Source organism: Oncorhynchus masou, chromosome 26 (assembly GCF_036934945.1).
Source record: "Oncorhynchus masou masou isolate Uvic2021 chromosome 26, UVic_Omas_1.1, whole genome shotgun sequence".
Classification (NCBI taxonomy): domain Eukaryota; kingdom Metazoa; phylum Chordata; class Actinopteri; order Salmoniformes; family Salmonidae; genus Oncorhynchus; species Oncorhynchus masou.
This window is the reverse complement of record NC_088237.1, coordinates 18,643,345-18,668,177: the sequence shown is the minus strand read 5'-3', so window position 1 is coordinate 18,668,177 and position 24,833 is coordinate 18,643,345. Positions and strand designations below refer to the sequence as shown.

The 24,833-nt window shown below is 41.7% G+C and overlaps 2 protein-coding genes and 1 pseudogene across 2 annotated transcripts; all 3 read right to left on the bottom strand.

Annotated features, from left to right (window-relative positions):
• Nucleotides 1-616: 616 nt before the first annotated feature.
• LOC135515111 (probable polypeptide N-acetylgalactosaminyltransferase 8) lies at nucleotides 617-5,952 on the bottom strand (annotated as a pseudogene).
• A 1,693-nt stretch (nucleotides 5,953-7,645) lies between these two features.
• On the bottom strand, nucleotides 7,646-16,124 carry LOC135514943 (dual specificity tyrosine-phosphorylation-regulated kinase 4-like). Its single transcript, XM_064938698.1, has 14 exons — nucleotides 15,426-16,124; nucleotides 14,611-14,700; nucleotides 13,533-13,706; nucleotides 13,255-13,369; nucleotides 12,896-13,059; nucleotides 12,633-12,769; nucleotides 12,368-12,508; nucleotides 12,029-12,167; nucleotides 11,792-11,873; nucleotides 11,497-11,669; nucleotides 11,317-11,377; nucleotides 10,726-10,855; nucleotides 10,173-10,363; nucleotides 7,646-9,975 (listed from the first exon to the last, which is right to left on the bottom strand). Exons 1-14 carry the CDS (start codon nucleotides 15,447-15,449, stop codon nucleotides 9,698-9,700), a joined length of 1,899 nt encoding a protein of 632 aa, XP_064794770.1. The 5' UTR covers nucleotides 15,450-16,124; the 3' UTR covers nucleotides 7,646-9,697.
• Nucleotides 16,125-21,302: 5,178 nt separating this feature from the next.
• On the bottom strand, nucleotides 21,303-24,514 carry LOC135514944 (RAD51-associated protein 1-like). Its single transcript, XM_064938699.1, has 9 exons — nucleotides 24,262-24,514; nucleotides 24,033-24,079; nucleotides 23,763-23,907; nucleotides 22,914-23,020; nucleotides 22,619-22,711; nucleotides 22,347-22,484; nucleotides 22,066-22,239; nucleotides 21,808-21,960; nucleotides 21,303-21,662 (listed from the first exon to the last, which is right to left on the bottom strand). Exons 1-9 carry the CDS (start codon nucleotides 24,276-24,278, stop codon nucleotides 21,535-21,537), a joined length of 1,002 nt encoding a protein of 333 aa, XP_064794771.1. The 5' UTR covers nucleotides 24,279-24,514; the 3' UTR covers nucleotides 21,303-21,534.
• Nucleotides 24,515-24,833: the final 319 nt, after the last annotated feature.

Genomic DNA, 24,833 nt, shown 5'->3' with positions numbered 1-24,833 from the left:
GAGGTGGATGGTTGGAGTCTTACAATGTTTATTCATTCAAAAGGGTAGGCAAGAGAATGGTCTTGGACAGGACAAAAGGTCAAAACCAGATCAGAGTCCAGGAGGTACAGAGTGGCAGACAGGCTCGTGGTCAAGGCAGGCAGAATGGTCAGGCAGGTGGGTACAAAGTCCAGAAACAGGCAAGGGTCAAAACCAGGAGGATGAGAAAAAGAAGAATGCAAAAAGCAGGTGAAAACGCTGGTTGGAAACATACAAGACAAACTGGAACAGCGAGACAGAAAACACAGGGATAAATATTCAGGGGAAAACATGCGGCCCCTGGAGGGGGTGGAGACAATAACTAGGACAGGTGAAACTGATTAGGGTGGGACACACTTAGCTTGACGTGGCTGGGGTGTTATAGCATTTCACATGACCCATCAATTTAGATGAGTGTCTGGGTAAGCATTACATAATAATTATAAAAAAATGTATACAATAATGATATCTGGACACTTTCACAATCAGATTAGGATATAGGATTATTTTTTTTTTTTACCAAGAGTTTTTCCTTATTGTAGGCTACTTACTTAAACCACTTTATGTTTTGAAATCTTTGGTTGTTTACTACACTACCTTACTCAAGATTCACATGGCCTCGCATGTGAATCCTGGGGTGGGGCAAATGCTTAAGAGGGTGTGAATTATGCTGAATTAGGTGTAGAATGGGTTAAATGGCAGTTACCAATATTTACCTCGCAACACCACTCCCTTTTGTGAGAAAACGGTAAATAATAATACATGATTTATATAAACAGCATGACGTGAAGTGGAACTGTTAAATTATATGCAATGGCTGAATCTGGATTCTCTATGAACTTCTCTCTGGTCACTGCGTGACGAATCATCAATGCTCAGGGTGGGGACTGACAGACCTATCATCTCATCATGGTAACTTTTTTAATTGTGACAATTAGACCTACATTTCCTGCAGTCTCTCCCAATCTTTCTCTCTCCATCAATTCTATTCAATTTGCATTCAAAATAAATTAGCCTGTTCAAGATTGATACAGTGCATTCGGGAAGTATTCAGACCCCTTGACTTGCTCCACATTTTGTTTTGTTACAGGCTTATTCTAAAATTGATTGAATTGTTTTTTTCCTTCCCTTAAACATGCACACAATACCCCATAATGACAAAGAAAAAACAGGTTTTTAGACATTTTTGCTAATTTATAAAAAATAACAAAAATAAATACCTTATTTACATACAATTGAAGTCAGAAGTTTACATACAATTAGGTTGGAGTCATTAAAACTCGTTTTTCAACCACTCCACACATTTCTTGTTAACAAACTATAGTTTTGGCAAGTCAGTTAGAACATCTACTTTGTGCATGACAAGTAATTTTTCCCAAAATTGTTTACAGACAGATTATTTCACTTATAATTCACTGTATCACAATTCCTGTGGGTCAGAAGTTTACATACACTAAGTTGAATGTGCATTTAAACAGCTTGGAAAATTCCAGAAAATGATGTCATGGCTTTAGAAGCTTATGATGGGCTAATTGACATCATTTGAGTCAATTGCAGGTGTACCTGTGGATGTATTTCAAGGCCTATCTTCAAACTCAGTGCCTCTTTTCTTGACATCATGGGAAAATCCAAAGAACTCAGCCAAGACCTAAATTGTAGACCTCCACAAGTCTGGTTCATCCTTGGGAGCAATTTCCAAACGCCTGAAGGTACCACATTCATCTGTACAAACAATAGTATGCGAGTATAAACACCATGGGACTACGCAGTCGTCATACCGCTCAGGAAGGAGACGCGTTCTGTCTCCTAGAGATGAACGTACTTTGGTGCGAAAAGAGCAAATCAATCCCAGGACAACAGCAAAGGACCTTGTGAAGATGCTGGAGTAAACGGGTACAAAAATATCCACAGTATCCACAGTAAAACGAGTCCTATATCGACATAGCCTGAAAGGCCGCTCAGTAAGGAAGAAGCCACGGCTCCAAAACCGCCATAAAAAAGCCAGACTGCGGTTTGCAACTGCACATGGGGACAAGGATCGTACTTATTGGAGAAATGTCCTCTGGTCTGATGAAACAAAAATAGAACTGTTTTTCCATAATGACCATCGTAATGTTTGGAGGAAAAAGAGCGAGGCTTGCAAGCCAAATTACACCATCCCAACCGTGAAGCATGGGGTGGCAGCATCATGTTGTGGGGGTGCTTTGCTTCAGGAGGGACTGGTGACTTCCTGAAATCAGTCAGGAAGTTAAAGCTTGGTTGCAAATGGGTCTTCCAAATGGACAATGGCCCCAAGCATCCTTCTAAAGTTGTGGCAAAATGGCTTAAGGAAACACAGTCAAGATATTGGAGTGGCCATCACAAAGCCCTGACCTCAATCCCATAGAAAATTTGTGGGCAGAACTGAAAAAGCGTGTGAGAGCAAGGAGACCTACAAAGCTGACTCCGTTACACCAGCTCGGTCAGGAGGAATGGGCCAAAATTCACCCAACTTATTGTGGGAAGCTTGTGGAAGGTTACCGGAAACGTTTGGCCCAAGTAAAACTATTTAACGGCAATGCTACCAAATACTAATTGAGTGTATGTAAACGTCTGACCCACTGGGAATGTGATGAAATAAATAAATGCTGAAATAAATCATTCTCTCTACTTTTATTCTGACATTTCACATTCTGAAAAAAGGTGGTGATCCTAACTGACCTAAGACAGGCAATTTTTTACTAGGATTAAATGTCAGGAATTGTGAATACTGAGTTTAAATACTTGGCTAAGGTATATGTAAACTTCCGACTTCAACTGTAAGTATTCAGACCCTTTATACAGTCCTGGGGTTCGAGTGCCAATGTCCATCAGACAGTGATTACTGTTGTACTTGTGAGACTTGATGCCTCCAATGTAGATCTCCCCACTGGCTCGATAATAACAGTTCTAGCCAGAGAGGATAGATATTTAGGCTTTTCAGAGACTGTGGTATTGAAAGTACTTTGCATTATGGTATGGGTTGAATCCCGGGTCTGCCATGAGATGGACCATATTATACATGTAGTTAAATACTAAAATACTAAGCAATTATTCTACAAACCTGTGGACCAAAATAATGACATCCATATAAAATAGGTGTGTTCCCCGGAACTGGGCCTTGATCTATACAGAGATCCGTCTTCAGGTCATTGACCAGCTGTTGATTTTATGGACCAAGATTAAACAGTTATAAATGTGCAAATTCCTATTCTGATAATGAGTTGGAATTATGACCCTGCATCCTATTGAACAAATTATGTAATGCATGCCACCAAACATAGTTGATGAGGAAATATATCCAGAACAACAGTAAAATTTTAGCATCACTCACAGCTCCATAACCAAGCAAGTCACCCAGGGGGTCTAACATTGGATACACATTGTCCAGATACCACTGGAAGGGTTTGCAGTTCAGACTCTTTCTCAACTTCTTCCTCTCTGAAACATCCCCAATGTCTATGCCATGATCCTGTGGTGAGAAAGAGGAAGATTTCTAAATCAGAAACACAGGCTGTATGAGCAATTCACCTATTATCCACTTTTGCTCACTGCCAGAATCTTACATATATTCTATGATCTTTATTATGGCATTGAGTAATAGACCATTCTATAATACTGACTGTCTAGTCTACTTATTTTCATAAACAAAGCATGCATAACAGCAATGGTTGTTATTCTATAGGAGCAGCTGAACAAAACCTACTTTTTGAATGGTTTGTTGTGTACTGTACCTTCATTGGGAGGTTCAAGGCGATGTTGACATTATGTTTGTATTCATCCATCCAGACCTCAGCCACTCTCAGAGCATTCCTCTTCATTGTAATGCTCAGGTCTGGGAGATAGGGTTTATGGGCCCTCTCGATGTGGGCTATTTTAGAACAAGGTTTGACCTCGACACTTCTACCACACAGCCACACCTCGACACACCAGACACCAAGAGACAAGGATGAGTTTATAGATATGGACTGAAGTTTCTGGATGTTGGATGTAGATTGGTTTGTTCTAACTGAATGACTCAAGAATTGAAAGTATCATGGTCAATTCTACACTGGGAGATGTGACATTAATTTTAAAGAACAGATAACGCAAAAATATTATCCAGGTGTAAATATTAGGAAAGATTTTCCTCCCAAAGCTGTGCTTTCCTTATCACCTATTCAAACAGGAATCATGAACAACTCACTTTCCTGGCCCTGACTCGTCTTTTAAGGCATAACACTCAGGTCTGAAGGACTCAAACATACACCACAGGGCCCAATCAAATGCATCTGCATATGGCCAATAATGTGTGACTGTCAAGTCATCGAAACACACTCTGTCAAACCCCAGTGTCATCAACAACATGCGGTCCTCCTTAAACGGCCCTCCTTAAACAGAGGCTCTGCCCTGTTTACACAAACACAGGGTGAAAACATTGTGTTAAGGGGGACACAAAAACACCTCACTGAGTGTCTTTATAATATAAACCATTCAGACTACCATTCCATGTGAACTTCTATGTGGGCATCCAAGATGGCCACCACGTCTCCTTCAGCTTCCCTCCACCCTGAGAGGCGGGCCTGTGTGAGACCGAGCTGCTCTGAGTGTCTCACTCTCTTCAACAGGCATGGATGAAAAAGATGTTGGTATTCTATTTCTCCTTTTTTTTGTCTGTCATAGTTGAAGTGTACCTATGATGAAAATTACAGGCCTCTCTCATATTTTTAAGTGGGAGAACTTGCACAATTGGTGGCTGACTAAATAATTTTTTGCCCCACTGTAATTTCAAATGTTTCTAAGTAGAGAGAAGAGACCAATTAGGCAAACTATTGGAGCTGTGGTCATCCAACAGTATGATGTCTTTAAGCAGGCGATTGGGGGGGGGGGGGTCTTGTCTATGATGCTACGGACAACTTTCTTAATGATTGACAGGGCCTCGTCCAAGTAGATCAACACCACGCTGATGGTGGGCAGGTCATGGGGGTACTGGTGATTAGCACACCTGACAGACACAACAAAAGCATTTGGTCCACCTCATATCATTCAGTCATTTTACCAAAGCTGCTGTTTCACCCTTAAAGTTAGTACATTTCAATGTCATTGAGAGAGCTTGGAATTATAAGGTTCTATCTACATTATTGTCACAAATGATTTATAGACAAAGCCTTGTTCTGTTCTATCTCTGTAATATTTGTTTTGTGGAGAATTGACCAGGCAGGAGACGGGAGTACAGTTAGTTTTCGTTTAGTCAAAACCCCTCATTCTCTACAGTTCCCGGCACCCCAGTGCGCATGTGCATTTCATATTAGGTGTAGTAACGTAACACTGCCGTAATGCATTACTGCTTAGTAACAGCATAGTAACTCATATAAACAGATGTAGATCCCAGATACTACAATCTCTACCTATATAATACTCTAAACACCCCAATCCATGTTTTTGAGTTTAAAAGAATGCAATATATAAATTGCTCACACCATTCAAACTAATGAGGGGTAGAACCTTATTAGTTAGATAGATAGGTAAAAACTTCTAATCCTATGGTCACGATTGTTCAAACTGCATTCACAGTGCTGGAGATGGATTTGACCTTGGGTGGCCACAATGCAATAGACTGTGGTTACAATTCAGAAGTCTTGAGTTATCGATCAGTTTTTTGTGCAGAGGTGGCAGCGAGATGAGGGGTAGTCTGTCACTCAGGAAGGCGTTGTATCCATACATCTGAAACAACCCTTCTGCCTCTTTCTGCTCCTCCTCTGAGAGCTCATCACCCCAGGTTGTAAACAGAGCTGAGTTGGGGTACAACTTCTTCACCACCTTCCTCTCCTTCTTGACCTCGGTAGCCTTCACAGCTTGCCCTTCTTTCAGACTGATCCCGTTGTTGACTGACTTCACTGTGGACACATGACAGCTGCTCATCAAACTATTATACATGTGATACACAGAAGTTGGTAGATCGAAATGTAACAAATGTTGTTCAACAAGCAGCAGCATACAGGATTAAAGAACAATCTGAAATGATTATTTTGTTAGATTCTTTGTTAGTTCATTTAAACCCTTTATATAACTGAGAACAAATTCCCTTTTACAATCATCACTGTGAAGTGTGAAATAACTTACTGGGATCAACTCTACATGTAGGCTCAGGCTAGATTCTAGTGTGTTCCCAAACCCTCCCCTCTAAATCTGCCCTACCAGCTACAACAGTGGCAGACTGCAGTCCAAGTACAGTATGTGCAGTGGTGGAAAAGTACCCAATTTTCATACTTGAGTAAAAGTAAAGATACCTTAATAGAAAATGACTCAAGTTAAAGTGAAAGTCACACAGTAAAATACTAGTTGAGTAAAAGTCTAAAAGTATTTGGTTTTAAATATACTTAAGTATCAAAAGTAAATGTAATTGCAACAATATATGTTGTTATAGATCTCACTGAGATCCAGGCTCCCCTGAAAGGGGGGAGTGTGAGGTGCACCATACCTGGCTGCCACTCACCAACACCTTTTTTAAATATTTGCTAATGGATCCAACTGTTCATTTGGCATTCAAGTCATTGTTGAGGGAATAAATGCCGAAAGCCACAATACTACAGGCTGCAAAGGTGTGGCTCTCTGAAAGTGATGGTCTTGTCTGTCACTAGCACTTTGTCTTGTAATTCAAACTCAAGCCCACAATGAAGAGTATCTGTAGCTCTTCCCATTCTAGAGTAACCGAAAATCTGGTTGACCACCTGCTTTTAAGAGGTAACGGAGCAACCTGGTCTCAGAGCATTTCGTATTATTCCGTATGTAAACCCACGACACTCCACATGTTATGTTTCGTATGGTATGTATTCATTTGTAGTTGTTCATCATCCATTTTGAATGATACAGTATGTTACGAATTACAATTCGTATGATATGTCGTAAATTGCAATTCTTACAATATGTTATGAATTTGCAAGACGTATGATACTGTATGTACGAATTCCAATTAGCTAGGTGGATAACGCTAACGTCTAACGTTAGGTGGTGGCTAGCATTAGCTAGGTTGGAATTTAAGGTTAGGTTAAAGGGTTAAGGTTAGGGGAAGAGTTATCTAACATGCTAAGTAGTTGCAAAGTAGCTAAAAAAAGTAGTACTGTAGGTAGTTGCAAAGTTGCATTCACATTATACACTCAACCAACCACCCTCCTTTTGTTCTTGCCTTAAGAGACCTTTGTTCTTATGTAACCATACCAAACAAGTTTGAGCATCCCGGATTTACTTTTAGTATGCTACATCTAGCCTATGAAACCAGGCTGAATGGAGCATTGAAGTACATCTCAATTTCCCCAGTGTCTAACTTGCTCTCAGAGCTCAAACCAAGCAGCTTGAGGGTCTGGATGCACAAGGTTAAACACTGACCCTGTCTGGTAAATGAGGTTTGAGCATAGAATGTGTGATCAATAAAGGCAGGGAACAATGATACTTTGTTAACTCTGTGATCACCATACCTTCTCTTCTTCCTCTGGCCTGTATGTTCACCCCTCACTCTACCTACATGGTAATGCTATGTGTTGCTATCATTTCGTCAACTCATAAGCTGAATGTTTGAGTTACACAGCATCAAAATTATCAAAGGTCCAATCAAACGGGCAGAGGCAAGGAATATAAAACACCAATTTATTCAATTATATGTTCTTTCAATGACACATTCATTCATTTTTTCACATCAATGTACAGTTCATCAGGTGGAATGCCCTCAATTCAATTACTTCCAAATAGACCACAATGGTTGATTGTGAAATAATTTGGTTGAAATGAATGCACACACTTTCTTTTTGTTTTAGTGCAGTACAATAAAATCAACAATGTCCTGGCATGCTATTATACAGACTTAGAGAAAGCAAAACAGTAATTCAGTACATCACACAATATCATCATTATGGGCACCAGTCTGTGGGGCTCTCTTAAATAACAATGCTCAGTGAGCACAGAAGAATAAACAAGAAATTCATTAAAATTACAATTGAAACATGGTAAAAAATATATTTCATCGAGCCATTGCCAATGTGACCTCTTTATGTACACATACAGTGCTTGAGATATATTACCACAAATATTTCATATACATGTCACACCTTAAACCAATAATTTAATCTTAACACAATTGTAAAATGTACATTCAATTATGTACTGTTAAAAAGGAAGTCTATTCCATTTCTGATCATGTTACAAATATAAACACTGTTTTAAAATTACTTTCTATAACTGGAGCAAGTAAAAAGCATCAGTACAAGTTGCCTTAAAGAAGTTTAGAGAGAACAAAAAAAAATCTACTCCTTCATTTGGCCCAAGTTTTATTGAAGAAAGCTCAACATTGTAGCAAATTGTCCTTTTGTCGAGGTAAGAGAAGTTAATCAAAATAGATGGAACTGCTTTGATGAGAAATTAAGAGCTTTTTAAAATGAAGTTTGTGTGAGGAGGAGTAAAAAACAGATGATGCATTGTGGGTCAGAGGGAAGTCACTTTGGATGCTGGAAGGCACATTTGAATAACAAGTGGTGAGGATCACTGGTCAGAATATTCCTGTTTTGCAGACACTGGAAAACTTTGTATATGACAATGACGTATGAAGAATATCAAACCATCCAATACCAGTCCAAGCTAGACATTTCAGGTCAGGAAAATAACATTCATCTTCATTGACAACTTGAGAGCCCTGTTTTAGAGGTAAAAGTTGTTGTCAGGTGGACAGCATTTTTTCTGACTTATAAGTGATTGTAATTTTATTCAGTAACACCTAGGTTTTTAATAATTATCATAATAAACTAGTAATGAAACATACTATGATCAACAGCCACAAATGATTGAGTCAAAGTCAAACTCCATAAACATGGTCAACTCTGAGTAATCTCTAGGGGAGTTTGTGCACATTAGTGCTTTATGTTTTTCCCCTATCACCATCATCTCTGCATGGGAGATGCTTTGTGCTGCTAAGAGCTTTAAACATTGCATCCATGGCACGGGCAACTCCTTGGGCTTGCCATGCGTATTTCAGTGCAAACAGGGGGCAGGGCTTAACCTGTGTATATTTTGGGTCAGACGTCTGTGTTGTCAAAGCCAAAACGTCAATGCCAGTAGAAAACGTGCAGGGAATTAGCCTACTCAAAGAGCTTTAAACCTCTGGCAAAATTACATTAAATGTGGCTCGGCCTAACCTGGCTAGACCGAGAGTGGAAAACAGGCCAATCTGGGCATTGATCTGGGTTCTAAGCTAAGTGATCCCATTTTAAACTAATGCAAGTGACCTGTGCTACTTTCCAAGCTTATGACAAGTGAATGTGGCCACATTCTAGATGCAGTAAGTCCATTTGTGACTACTGCAATAACAGAGAAGACCAACAGTTGCTGATACACAGCTCATTACCAAAATACCCACCAAAGACTGTGTTCCAAAGACGTCTCCTGCAGCTAGACAGAGTCCAAGCACTAAACATGTGATTGGACAAGGAAATAAATTCGATAGTGCAGCACAAATATAACAAATTGATAACCCACTACATCTACAAAACAGGATATACCCCAACCATGACCCCCATTTAATGTTATTAATATGTGTCTTATGTTTAACCTCTGATGATATTAACCCTGATGTGACCTATGCATCCCCCCTCCCTTCAACCCCCTCCCAGCCCCAAGCCCTCTGTCCCTGGGGCCTTTATGTGATGGGGGACAGGCCCTGCTGGTGCTCCAGACTGTCACTGTCTGCAGTGTGCTCCAGCGGGGGCCTGATGACAATGTGGACTGATCTCTCCCTGGGTACCTCCTGCTTGCTGCTGCTAACAGCCCTGGTGCTCTTGGTCCTGCCCTCGCCCATCTGGCCCTCAGCCGAAGCCCCGATTGGTCGCAAGCGCTCGGCGGACGCCAGCTTCACAGAGTTCTGTCTCTTGGGCCTGTCTGTGGCGCTGGAGAACGGGCTTGAGAATGCCTTGTCAACTGCGTCAGAGAGGGGGAAGTAAGATGCCTGTTACTTTATGTACATCATAGAGATGTGGAGTCAATTTAGTCTTTGTGTCAATCTGCCACTCTCAAAGTGTAAAAAATGCCTAGTGAAGTTTTTTTTTTTTTTCAAATGCAAACACATACGTATGAGAAGGCATGGTGGTAGTATGGTAGATGACTGCTCCTCTTACCTATCCTGTTGATAAGGGCTGGTTTGTGGGAAATATGCTGCGCTATCTTGTTGTTGTTCTCCACGTTGCCGAGGCTCTCGTTGGGCCTTCTCACAGTGCGGGTCTTGGGCCGAAACTTGCTGGAGCGTGCCTCCTGGATCCACTCATGCTGCATGGCCTCGTCGGGCGTCATGCGCTTCTTAGGGTCCCACCTGACAGAGAGAAGAGAGTCAGTCAGAGGGAAAATCCCAATTGCATACTCCTCGCGTCCTCTCTCCTTCTCAAAACCGATCGGAGGAGAAAATCAGGGGTCCCTCCCCTGTGACCTTCGCCTCCATTGGGTTTTGAGATGGATCTCGGTAGAGAGGATGCAAATGAGATTATTCCAGAGAGAACCAGAGGTAAAACCACACACTGGACTTCCTTGTAGATTTCAATCTCAATTGGCCTCACCTGGAGGCGAAAGAGGGCTCACTTCACCTGACAGTTTAACATGATTCCTTTTAGTAATATATGAGATTGGGTGATTCTATGGCTGTGTTATTGACAGGTGTACAGTGTGTACAGTACATACGTGAGACAGCGTTTGATGAAATCCAGAAAGAGAGGATCGTTGGTCTTCAGGGCACTGGACAGATCCTTGGAGTTGAGCCGTCTCTTTCTCCCCTTGCTGTTGGTGATGTTCCTGGGGTTGCCCTTGGAATCTGCACAAACACAACCAGTGATTATCAACAAGAGGATCTCTTGCTAAGAATTATAAACCGGGTAGTTTTGGTCCTGGATGCTGATTGGCTGAAACAGCATTTCAACCGTCTGTATATCAGACAATATACCACGGTTGTGACATAAACATACTTGTTTACTGTTCTATTTATGTTGGTAACCAGTTTATAATAGCAATAAGGCACCTCGGGGGTTTGTGGTATATGGTTGATATTCAGGCACTCCCTTTCACGTTGTGCATAAGAACAGCCCTCGGCTGTGTTATATGGCCAATATACCACACTCCCTCAGGCTTATTGCTTAATTAAACACCCTGTGACACTAAAATTATGCAAATCCCTACATCAGAAATGTATACATTTAACTGTGATCCTATTGATACGTCAGTAGAAGTGAAAGGTCTCAGTTAAACAGAATTTCCATCGAACAGTCAAATGCTTACCAAAAAATTGCCTTTTCCTGGTTGCTGTTGACAAGAAATCAGTTGGAGGCATTCCCAGTACCTGAGAACAAATCAGACAAACACACACAGTGAGTAATACATCAACGTTGCTAGCCAAACCACAAGGTTGAAAGAGCCATTAACAAAGAGAACATGGTATTGTAGGTACTAGGTAGGTACCTCCATGATGCAGGCAATCTGCTCCACCTCACTCTCCCCAGGAAAGAGGGGGAAGCCAGTGTGGAGCTCAGCCAGGATGCAGCCAAAGCTCCACATGTCGATGGCCATGCTGTAGGAATGGCCCAGGAGCACCTCTGGGGAACGGTAGAAGCGGCTCTGGATGTAGGTGTAAACTGTGGAGGAGGAGAGCCAGGAATTAGGTATGCTATAATGTGATGCTATAATGAGGTTGTGCCCCCTGTTTGCCTACTTGATCCAACCTTACATTAGAAAACATACAAACTAAGACACTCACCTCTCTGCTGCTCGTAGCAGCTGGAGCCAAAGTCAATGACCTTGATGTTGCCTTGGCCTTTGTGTGACAGAAGAATGTTTTCCTGGAAAATAAACACCCAAGTATGAGCATATCCTCTCCATCTCCTGTGGCACTATTAAACTGAACCAACAAGGAATATGTTTGCAAATATGCTTCACTTTTCATGATGTAATGTTAAGGTGGTGAGGGGTTAAAGGTCATGGCTAGGGGTCATACCGGTTTTAGGTCACAGTGGATGATCTTCTCTTTGTGCAGCATCTGCAGGCACTTGAGGAGGGAGTAGGCAAAGCGGCGCACCAGGATCTGGCTGAAGCCCTGGAAGTTGTTCTTCTTGATGAGTTCGTACAGGTTCACTCTGCACGGTCAAAGATAAGCAAACATCCTTTAGATTTAAATGGCCAAATAATCTTCATACTACATGTTTACCTCCTGTGTATGAAATATAGCAGAAGTATTCTCTCCTGAACTAAATCAACAAATAACAAAAGGGTATTATTGTATTTCTGAATATGATCTTATCTTTGGCCCTACAGTGTCAGTGTCCGTCAATCCTACCCCAGGAGCTCGAAGGAGATGCAGAGATGGTTCCGGAAGTAGAAGTGCTCCTTCATGTGAATGACGTTGTGTTGGTTGTCTCTGTCCTTCCTTCTCAACGCATCCAGGATCTTCAACTCTACCATAGCCTGGTGGTGGAACCTGCAGCCAATCATAACAGAAAAGCAGTGTTATAACATGTGTCATAGCATGTTATTAGTGAAAGGTTGGTATTTGACAACCCAGCTGTGCTACGATATGCTAGCTAGCTAGTGGCGTTAGTCACCTTTTCTTGTTGCGAATGACCTTGATGGCGACAAGTTCAGTGGTCTTGTGATCCAGGCACTTCAGGACCTGTCCGAAGGATCCTTTTCCGATCACCTCCAGCACCTCAAACCGGAAGCCTATGTGGTCATGCGCGACCTGCAGAGAAAAGGGTATAATTGACTTTAAAGCAATACTGCAAAAACTGAAACTCTATATGGCCCTAAAACTGGTTCTGAAATTCACAGTTTCTTTACTGCCATCTTTGTGCCCATTTTAAGTTACCTTCAGATAGCCTCCGCTCTCATCGTCGTAGCCAGAGTTATGTGGCAGGCTGGGGGAACCCTCCATCTTCTTGGCATCCAGGCCCAGGTACCAGACCTCGGAGTAGTCCATGACCTCCTCCTGCTCATGCTCCGTCAGACGATCTTTGAACGCCTTCAGGACCTCTGTATAGGAGGGAAAGGAAATTCCTGTCAGCAAATCTCAGTTTGCATTTGTTTCTTCCTGATTAAATAAGATCAAGGGACAGAAAACTCTTTCTCCTTCAGAATTGCCAATACTAAACGCCAACACCAGCACCTTCCACCAACGCTTCCCTACTCTCCAACTCAGGCCTAGTCCTACCCTTAGCCCACACACACCTGCAGGAGACATGGGCAGATTGTGTCCCTCAATATTCCTCTCCTGCTCCTGATTGTTCTTCCTGTTGATGGACTCTGGCAGACTCTCCACTGTGGAGCTCTGTAATCTCTCATCCTGTCAATTACAAAACATACAGGAAATTAACTAGTTGCAGAGGTTTTGCATGGTAACAATTTAACACTGTTATAATTTCTCAGTGGAATGTTTCATTGCTTCACTATACTAGGCTCTAAGTACATAATACCAAGAGATTAGCCTAATTGTAACAAGGACTCACCTGGAAGCTTTCCTGGTGCCTGGTTCCTGAAAGCTGCCTATCACATGTGTTTTGCAGCCCCTTGCTGGTGATGTGGGGCAGGATGCTTTCGGACTGGTGATGGTACTTGGCATTGTTTACAACCAAGGGCTTAGCATCCAGCTTAGGCAGAGTGCCTTTGCCCGAGCCACAGTTCTACAGCCAGAACAAGAGAGAGAGGGCGGCAGAGAGAGAAGGACCCACATTTAGAGGGTCATCTAGGTTAAATCTACAGAGATAATACAGGTGTTGTTACATAACGAGGTTTGAGGCACTGGGTGTTTCTAGTTTTCCTGCCGATTCAGTAATGAGGCAAGTAGCCTGTGGTGCCCAGAAAGGGCATAGAGTTACGTGCCAGGGCGAGAGTGAAGCAGGGTCTAAAGCCTTGGAGGTCTGCTTTTCGACAGAAGCTTTCACTGCAGCCCAACTCGGAGTCTCTCTCTCTCCATATATTTTTCCTTCACTGTCTCTTGTTTATAGGCTGCTAGTCTTTCTCGGTACTCTATGTAACACATCCTCTCAAAAGCTGCCCAAAAGGCTAAGCTATACCAGGGCATCACCTCTGACTGAATAGAGCTGTGCTGTAGTTACAGTAGTATGGCTCTCGTGGCCTTATTGATTTGAACTGAAACAGCGCTGCCAAATTGAGAGGGGAAGTTCTATTTATAGAATGCACTGTTTAATCTCCAGGGCTTTACTGCAGTATCTGCAAGATAAATTATTCATAAAAAAGCTATATATAGCAACATGGTACCGAAGACAGTTACCTCTGCACCCGGCCAGCACGTTTTCACACTCTGTTATTATGAACATTGAATCGTTTGGGATAAGGAAAATTACTGTTAATCTTAAAACTCAGGATCCACAACTCACAACTGGTGATAACTACCTTGCTCTTTTCAGAGGTGCGGGCTGGGCAGTTGCATCATACAGTATTCCCCCACAGCTCACACTAGTCACAGTACTCCCACACAACGACCAGATCATGACACAGTCATCGTATTCCCCCGCACACCCACAAACAAGAACAAAATACTGGAGGACCATGGAGTAGGTTTACCTGCTGCTGCTGGTAGGCCCGGCTGGACCCAAGGCGTGTGCATTCAGGCTGGAGTTTGTGTTGCTGGGAGTAGGCGTCGGGCCTCCCTGTCTGTGGGGATTGGACGAGAAAGGGATCTCATATAATATGAGCTAGCTGAAGATGAACACACTTGTGCACACACCTACACATAGGCACACATTATTTTGCTTGGCCCCAGCACTCACACATGCACACACACACCAACTGCATATAGAAAATCTATGAAGGCCAACATTGTAATTAAATTACAATGTATTTTTAGAACTAGCGATGATTCTCACATTTGGTTCCTATGCAGCTGTAGTCAATACTGCATAAATGAATGGGGGGGGGGTATTCCACTATGGCTACAGTAGACACATTAAGGCCGTTTTTGAATACTGCAATATAAAAATGTGCAGTAGCCCAAATGTATTGTGAATCCAGTGCTATCAGCCGTGACAAACAGATAATATTAACCCAGTAGACCCCAGGAAGCTAATGATCCATTCCTGAGCACACCAAGCTGTAGATCATGGGGATTAAAGTGGGTTAGTCCATCTGAAGGTCAGTGGAGCCATGAGACCATGGGAGTAATTATGTCAACACATTGACATCTGATTCTGAAATCCGCTGGAAAGTGTTTTCAGACCTAATTACTGTCTGTCCATTACAGTCTGTACAGTACACTTAAAGAGTGCAGAGAGGTTCCAAATACAGTCATGTGAAATAAAACAAAATGCAAAAAAAGCTAATGTTGAATTTGTATCCAATAAGCTACACAAAACAAAGCAATAGCATTCTTTATACCTCACCTTGATATGAATTTCTGGAAACATTGCTTTATAACCCGGGTGAATTCAAATGATCATCGATAAATCACTCCTAGTTGGTCCACGTGAGCGCACAGCTTGAAAACATTCCCAGGCTCAATTTTATTCCCGAGTAAACGCAGAAACCAATATTCCCGCTTCGCATCAAAACGACGTTGGGGCCCGTTGGAAATTGCAGAGTAGTGCTGCTGAATAGTAATGAACGGACTGTAATATTGGAAAAAGCTTTGTCAGCCGAAGATTATGGCGAGTGTGCACGCTGTTGTTAGCCTGACGCGCATATCGTCGGAGAGCCACCTGTTAGGGTATTCTACGGTCACAGTTTATTTCACATCGACAAGCGACACCGTGGACTCCCGATATAGATTGCTTGTCAATTCATTCAACTGTCCAACTCCGCAGACTCCTCAGTCATAACTTTCCAAGCATGAGAATCAACATTGCGCGTAAAACCGTTATGTTGCTGGTAGCCTATAGAACTATGTACAGTATTTGCCAAATCCTCCAGCAAAAAAAAAAAATCCATCGATAGTTTGTGACCAAGCTCAAACAACAACAAAACCCCTCTCTCTAGCCCCTGTATGACACCACTTTTTCTTAAGTCCCAAAATCCTTGGGTTCAGTCGTATTTTATCTCATCGTGTAGGCCTACTGTAGAGAATGGGATGCACCCACACTGGTTCAATGCTCACGTGTCAGACTCACTGTCCGGGAACTGAAACTCAGAGAAACACTGCTGAGTAGCAACCACACATCTGAGGTTATTGATTACTACTTCACTTTAGTCTCACACGAAGGTACCATCAAAATAACCACATTAAACATCGAATATTTAATGATTCACAACAACTTTACATTTGTAAAGATATTTAGTTTAAAAAATGCAATTGTCAAAAACAGTACTAAATCATCAAATGTTTAATCATTGGATCAGTTTTTAAATCACACACACAGCTATGTCTTACTATACTTGTAAGGACTTTTTTGGGGACCAACAATTGATTGCCATTTAAAATCATATTTTCCCTAACCCTAAACCTTAGCCTAAAACAGCCTTTTTATAAGTGAGGACCGGCATGCCCTCACTTCTCAAAATTGTACTGTAAAAAACATATGCACGCGCACACACACACACACACACACACACACACACACACACACCTTATAATTGAAAGGGAATTACACATCAAGGCAAACCATGTGCTAGATCATCCAGAGTGGAGAATCCTTTGAGATGTGGAGGAGAGCCATCTCCACCTTCATATGATTCATCCTACATACCCCAAGCGTGAAGTGGGTGGTCCAGTATGTTCTACTGAAGCCTATGTCGGCACGGTCAGTCATCTCGGGGTAGACACGACTACATAACTGGTCGTTTCATAACACGTTTTTATCAGTGCTGACAGAAAATACCTGTTTTCTTTTCATTGCTACCCAGTGTATTTCTCTCACCTTTGATATACCATCCAGATATGTTTTTTTTTACCATTACACAAGCTGCAGTCTCCATGGTGATATGATTTCCAGCTTCAGTCCACAATATTAAAGATGCGCATACAGTCACAACCAGTCCTCACTCATAAGCCTCCAGCCTTTATCTGTTCATGGCTATAGGCTAAAGTGTTTTCTTAATGCAGTGGAGCAGTTATACCCAATAGTGCAGTTGAGGTAATTGGGCAAAGGGCCATTATCCACTCTATTTTTTGGCTTATAACACTAGACCAACTGGGAAAAATTGCACAAAGGTAAAACATAGCCCTTTTTATTTTCTAGTGGAAACAAAGGTGTGTTTTTCCTGCAGCATGATGGAGTGCACCAGTAGACCTGTGTTGTTGTAGGTGGGTGTTTATTCTCTAACTTTAGTAGTAGGAGGTATCCAAGGCTAAGGAGTATGGAGGGACCACCCACTGGTCTAATCCAGATCAGGCTAAATGCCATTAGTAGCCTGCCCTGGACTGACTGCCACAGAGACACAGAGGAAAACCACTCTGGAAGGAGCAGAGCTAGGAGCATACGCACTGTGGTGGACATCAATAGCAACACAACCCTGAGAGCACACAAGCCAGTGTTAACTAAAGCAATATAACTAAAGCACATTGGCCAAGCCTACATCTCTATTGTTTAGACATCCACACACACATAAACCAAATTCCCTTCATGCAGTATGAATTTCTATGATCGAATCCAGGGTAAATCAAACAATAACAAATAGCATTCAATAACAACCACCAAGCTGGCCCTCAAACCATCACGGTCACCGAATAATCCCCAGTTTACAATTGGCTCATTCATCCCCCTCCTCTCCCCTGTAACTATTCCCCAGGTCGTTGCTGCAAATGAGAATGTGTTCTCAGTCAACTTACCTGGTAAAATAATGGATAACTAAAAAAACTTCACTGCTGATCCAAATAAAGACAAAACAGGCATTAGTAATCAGCCCTGTTTAGAGTCTTACCTTGTTATCGTCATGTCCCAGAACAGGCCGGGGACAGACAGGCTTGGCCTGTGTAGCTGGCCTTTCCCAAGGACCCATACTATAACACCGATTGTATCTGCTTCTATCTGCATACAGAGTCAGATAGACAAAATATTGTCTTGAGTAGACTAATATGGCACTGCTGGCTTTACCCTAAACAGTGCTGTCTGTCATGGGTCAGAACCGGTCTAACCTTGCTGGTCAGAGTGAACTCTATCCTTTTGACTGAGCAGTGGTGGTGACACAACTGTCCCAGACAGACAGACAGACAGACACCTCAGGCAGGCGGTGGCTGAGGAACGGGAAGTGAATGACAGAGTGGGCCAACTTTCAGGTTCATTCCTCTGGGAATATGTGGGCTATTTGACTTAGCTACAAGGGGTCAGAGTGCACATACTTGCTTGCTTTTCTTTGTGCTGCAAGAGAGACTTAACTCCACAAAATACAATGGGGGGGGGGGGGGGGCACTTTAAAGAATAAATGTAGCCTTCATGATTAGAGGATGCTTCATTTCCAATTTCCAACTAAATACTTTGTTGAGAATGCCTCCAACAAGACCAGGAAAACACCGGACACACACCACAGGCAAGTCAACAGAAATGTCCATCGCCATGTATGAAATGACTGCTCAGTGGACTGTCTATATAGTATGTATAACATGCTGTAGAGCCCCAACGTCTTTGGCTTATCACTCCCCATAAACCCTGAACACGGTGTAAGCGACCTGTCTGCATTGTCTGCCACTCTGAACCATCTGTCGGCACATCCGCCATGTGGTGGGGTGGGGTGAGCTGCACTGTCTGTTCCCCTGTCCCCTGTCCATGGTGCTGGAGATGAGACAGGCAGTCTGGCTCAATGTCAGCCAAGTAAGCCAAGACAGGTTTACGTCACCTCCTCCACCCCCTGCCGAGGGCAATGGGCTAGTGCTCTAACAGGCCATTTTCGGCTGCCACTGTTTGCAACCACATATGGGAATAATGTACAGCCATGAACATTTACCTGAAACAAAATGTATAATGTGATGTTTCTTTTGAGTCCAATAGGAACCAATGAAAGCAAGCTTTAAATCAAGCAATGCTCATGTTTTTTTCTTCACTTTCATTATCAGCCCCAGCTGAGTTCTGATAGTATGTTCCAGAGTTTATGGCAGATCGTGCTGCAGCCAGCAGCCCTAAATAGACATTTGATCAGAGAAGTCTGTATAACAACATATCTAGTAGCATGGAGATGTTTCCTTAGTGCATGGCGTGTAGAGGGAATTCATCATCTCTCACCATTTCATATTCCTGCCTTTGATTTCAGGCTTCCTCTCACTGGTATGCTACATGCAATGAATTAGCACCACTGGATCAGGGAGTCTCCCACTCTTCTTTTCATTCCACACTTCCTATCCTGTCCTCCAGTGGTCCAGCTATTTGTATCCCAAATCCCAGGTAGCCTACTGCAGATTCCAGTCACAGAGGATAATAACTACCGTTTCAATTATTTGGAACTGCAGCATTGCATAGAATTCAGCCTGTGCAGAGACTGTGCTACTCAGATAGCAATGTATGGTATTTTTTAATTGCCAGAGGATTGAAATGTAACTAGGGTAGGGCTTCAGATTGATGGTAAGCTTACCTTCTTCCTGTGGTAGGCCCAGTTGGATCCAAGGCTGGAGTTTTGTTAGGCAAATCTGACTGTTGGATTGTGGGCTGATCTCAGGTGGTCAAGACATAATCTAAGTGTCTGCTAAATGCCTATGTTATACATATCAAGAGGAATACAGAACCTTTTCAACAATGGGAGAAGTTGGTTCCTGTTTTCGATAAGTCTCTTCAATTTAGATTTAACTTCTTTCCTATTGAAACAGAAAGGTCATCAACTTGAGAGGTTTAAAGAGTGAAGATGTTTGACATCCAGGGCTTTTTTTTTTTTGTAAAAATAATGGAATTATCTTTTGTGAGCAAGTTTTTTAAATCATATTTGTCTGTTATCCCTTTAGATGTTTGCATAGTCAGTTGATGAGTAAATAACACAGCAATAGAATAAAAAAATAGAAAATGCACTCGAAAATTAGGCAAATTCACGGTTATTATTATTTTTTATTGTTAAACAAAATCGTAAATGGAAGTCATAACTAATTCACACTTTCGCTCATTGGATGAATTTACTTCGCTCATGTTCGGTGTTTGCTGCTGCAAGGTAACATAGTAAACGAAATATTGAACTCAGTCAAACGCAATGGTCAAACTGACTATGCATACATACGCGTCATGTCATTATGATTTCATGATGTCGTAATGGAGATACATTCGGACTGACGGCGGCGCGCTGTTGACTGATCAGCGCTAAAGGTGAAATTAACACGTAAAACAACGCATTATGTAACGCTAAAAATCATGACGTTTAGTGATTCACTTTCCATTTCTGGTTTTGGGAGAAATTAGCATTATCATTCACTCAAAAAACAACTGTCCAATGTTCCATACCACAGGGGAGATGTTGCACAAACTCATTTGGGCCTATACAGGCTATACTGGAAACATGCTCACTACATAAAAACGTATAGGTTATATTGAATATTTAATGTTTTATATTTACACATTGTACAAAGCTTTCGCTGAACAAAATCCACAAAACTTTAAACACATAGAATACGTACGTTGCCTATTCTACTGGATGTTAGTAAAATCATGGTAAAACGTTATATAAAAGGGACATTCTGTAGTTGCTACATCCATTATTTTACTTTTAAAATAAGCTGTTTTACTCCAATGTTTGTGACAGATAAACAATAAATCAACTAAATGCAAACAAACACTACCCACTGGGCAGCCTTCAGTTCAACTTCTCGTTTTTATTTACATTTGGTTTAGTTGTCAACTAACGCGAATTTAACATAAAATTAACAACACATGTCATGTCGTTTTAGGTTAAAAGTTGGGTGAAAAAAAATATAATGCTCTTACCTTGACTTTTTGTAAATCAAATCAGTTTCTCACGTTGATTCAACTTCATCACATATATTTTTTGGGTTGAAATGTCGTGGAAACAAAGTTGATTCAACCAGTTTTTGCCCATTGGGTATATAGCCTCAAAACATGGTTAAAACTAGTTTTGATATCACGGGTGTTCAGTCCTTACATCCACAGCTTTGTCTATGAATTTCAGAGTGGTTACATTTCTCCAGACTCATCCCTCAGCTTTTTACCAAAACGGGGGCGGGGTCTCCGCTTTGTTGTTGATTCAACTGATTGCCACTTTAACAATGATAATTTTGCATTTTAAGATAATTATATCCAGCAGAGTGCGCCATTGCACCATTTCATTTACATGTTGGAGTGAAAACTAAAAACAGACAGAAGACAAACTCTCTTTGAAATAATAAAACACACAAAGGGTTTGAAATCTGAAGGCTTTGTTGTAGGCCAATAAACAGTATACGTTGGGAATTGTCCTTTGTTAAGTCAAATGGTCCAAAAGATGAGCTGTTATAAAAAGGAGAGCATGTACGACCCCAGACTAATAATAATTAACAGTACAATTCTAATGCCTCATAAAATAGATCTAGAGGATTACAAAAGAAACGGTCAACTGTCAATTACACAGAGCTCCTCTAATAGATAGGTGGGGTCAGTGACTAGCAACACTGGGGTGCAGGGGTTTGACCCGCACCATGCGAGACAGTCCAAGTCTTAGACCCTGCCCTGGAGACTTCACTGGGGCACTCTGTGATGAGCCGGGACTTCTTCCAACGTGACCTGATGACAAGTTGTATGATAAAAATAATGGGTGAACTGGGTCTTAAAATGCCTGAATACAAGGCACAACTTTGTTAACAAACAAGCAGTCCTACAACTGCTTATAAGGTTACGATGACCTCCTTGACCTTTCAGTCAGTATTACCTGGAGGATTCCACTTGGGTATTCTGCCCCCCGCTGGACTACCAGAGACTGCAGATCTGGAGACAGGAGAAGTGCCAGGAGACCTCTTGGGCACAGAGGCTGGCTTGGCAGTTGGACTTCTACCTAAGATGGGAGTTTTTAGACTGGGAGTCCCTGTAAGGAACAGAAGGACAATTTGATTGAAACTCTGCAGGCTGGGAGCATAAAAAGATTGAGTTATTAGAATGGCAGTTCATAGTTCCTAAAGCTATTAAGTACCTGTCAAATGTGGTTTGGTATTTGATGGTTTTGAAGGCTGCTTTTCTTCCTTTGGTTTAGCTTTTGGTTGCTTCTTCTTGGCTGTCTTGTCTTCTGTGTTCTTTTTCTTTGGTTTCTTTACTGTGAACTCATCATCATCACTTTCAGCTGGATCACTGAAATCAGCATCACTCTCTGAATAGAAAGAAATTTTCAGTATACAGTACGCAACAAATGTGTGTCATGAAATACCTGGAATGTAGAAAAACAAAGAGCCTATGCCTTTGGGTTGCTATGACAACCTGGTGTCCCTTTGGGATTGTAGTCCTCATCGCCATCCTTCAGCATGCTCCTTTGCTGCTCTGTAGCCTTGGAAGCTGCCTTCCTCTGTCTGGAGGGGGCACAAGGGGATCCCCGATCATTCGTGATCTGGTCAAGACCTAAGGGAGGAGATGATCTAATCACAAAGGGATCACTAGTGACTGTGAGATGCAAAGGCATTGGATTGAATATTATTAAATAGATTTGGCAGTGGTGGGCATGTGTAGCATCACCACCCATGCATTTGAGATACCCAAAAGGTTGCTGTCCACACTGGAGTTGGAAAGGCGTAATGATGGATCCAGATTTTCACAATCTCTCTGTGGTTGATTCTTGACATATTTTTCTAAAAATATATAGAATAAAACAAAGTTTAATTGCAAATCATTTTTGGCAGTGAGTGAGAAATGAGAGTCATCCCTTCTCTACTGTATGTATGTGCATATTGTGATAAAACTACCATGGAGCCAAACCACTCCAAATTGCTGTTTTGCTGTTGAACAGCAATGTTTCAAACACCAGTTAAGAATCAACAATAAAATGCAAACCTGGATTATAAGAACATTGTTCCTCATTTATCTCGGTGGTTTTAAGCAACGACAAAGTAAGAGCTGCTTCCAAATCTCTGTCATACAGCTTCTCATCCAATGGTTTCCTGAAAAACACAGGTACAATTCTGATGTTAGCATATTTTACATTAAAGGCCTTCTCAAAGGGACATGTGACAAAAGTGTGACAAAGCTAACATGTAACACGTGATATGTGTAGTGTAGTTGAATTCTGGTCATCCTGACCTGCAGTGCTGAAGTTTCACCGACAATACTGATCAACATAGAGCAGATTGATCACAAGGTTACATTCAGAGTGACTGTCACTCTGTATCACCATGACACATCAATACACCCCTACTGCCACTGGCCTCAGAGACCTTGCCAATGATTCACCACACCTTGTGGCTTTTTGTGATTTGATGCATGGCAGATCACAAGCAACACGTCTGGCTAAGACTCATTTGAGTTTGAGCACTGATTTATGGAGTTCTTCTCTGGGCCAGTGGTCAGCATAATGTCATTCCATACACCATCTAGACACACTGTCCCTAATACTGCCTGCAACTGGCTATTTGTTATTGTTTATCTCTCACTATGCAGAATAAGGTGAAGGGGCACTGACTGAGGGCAACAAAGACATTCAGTGTGTCTGTGTTCTGAATGCATGCTTCTGTTTGCATAGCTGCTGTCACACACTACAAAACTGTTAAGAATGTTTCATACCTTTTGTCTCCACAACATATATATTGAGGAACAAAGAAACAACAAGTAATTCTATTGAATATATGGTGTTCTTTTATAAACGTTTAAGGGTTATTTCTGCTTGTTTCTGATTCCACTTCCTACCTGTTCTTGTGGCCTATGGGTTGTGAGCTAGTCTCTTGACTGGAGGCCTTGTTTGAAGGTTTCTTGCTCTTCTCCTGCGCTGGCTCTTTCACAATCTCCTTGGCTTTTTTGCTGGGTGGTGCTTTCACAGAGGCAAAATCATCATCTGTTTCACATGATCAGAAACAGTGGGACACATGATTAAATACAAACCATAAAAGGAGAAGGGAATTGCAACACCAACTGTCTATTTACACCATAAATTAATGAAATACATTGGATTTGACATACCATCAGCCAAGTCCTGGAAATCTGAATAATTTACAAGCTTTGTCTTCCTGTCAACAAACAAACAAACACACACACTATAAGTGACGAGATTTGCAAGATCAAGTCGACAGGCGGGTTACCTCCCACAATGTACCAATGTCGGTCTGGGATTCGTACTAACGTTACGTTAGCAAGTTACTGTAGCTAATTAAGCTTAGCTAATAAAAAAGGGTACGCTTTGGTTACAAACCTCGATGGCCGCTCCATATCAGTTATTTTCTTTAGCGATGGTTAAAATTATATTATTGCTCAAATGTTTTAATGATCGTATCTTAAAAGTAGCCATAAAACATACTATGCAGATTTCTTTCAACAGTGGTCTCTGGTCCACGAAAACAAACTTTCAATCATCCCGCCCGAAAATGTGATTACAAATCTCACGATTTAGATTCGTTGATTCGTCGTTTCTTGTTCTTCAATTGTGTCAGACAAAGGGATTTTCAATTCTATAGTATCGTTGCGTCCTCTCTCCTCTCTTCGTTTCCTTCTCAAAACCCAATGGAGAAGAATGTCAGAGGGGTGGGACCTCTGGCTTTCTCCTCCAATGTGTTGTGAGAAGGAGACGAGATCGTCCCAAAGATATTTATAACTAACCCTCCTTGTTCCATCTGTGTGATGGTGAGAAGAGGCGAATCTACTGAGAAGAAATACAATTTACACCAATCTATAAACACAGGTCTAGGATCAGATTATACCAAAGTAACGTTTTTATTATACCTTTAGTCAACTAGGCAAGTCATTAAGAACAAATTCTTATTTTCA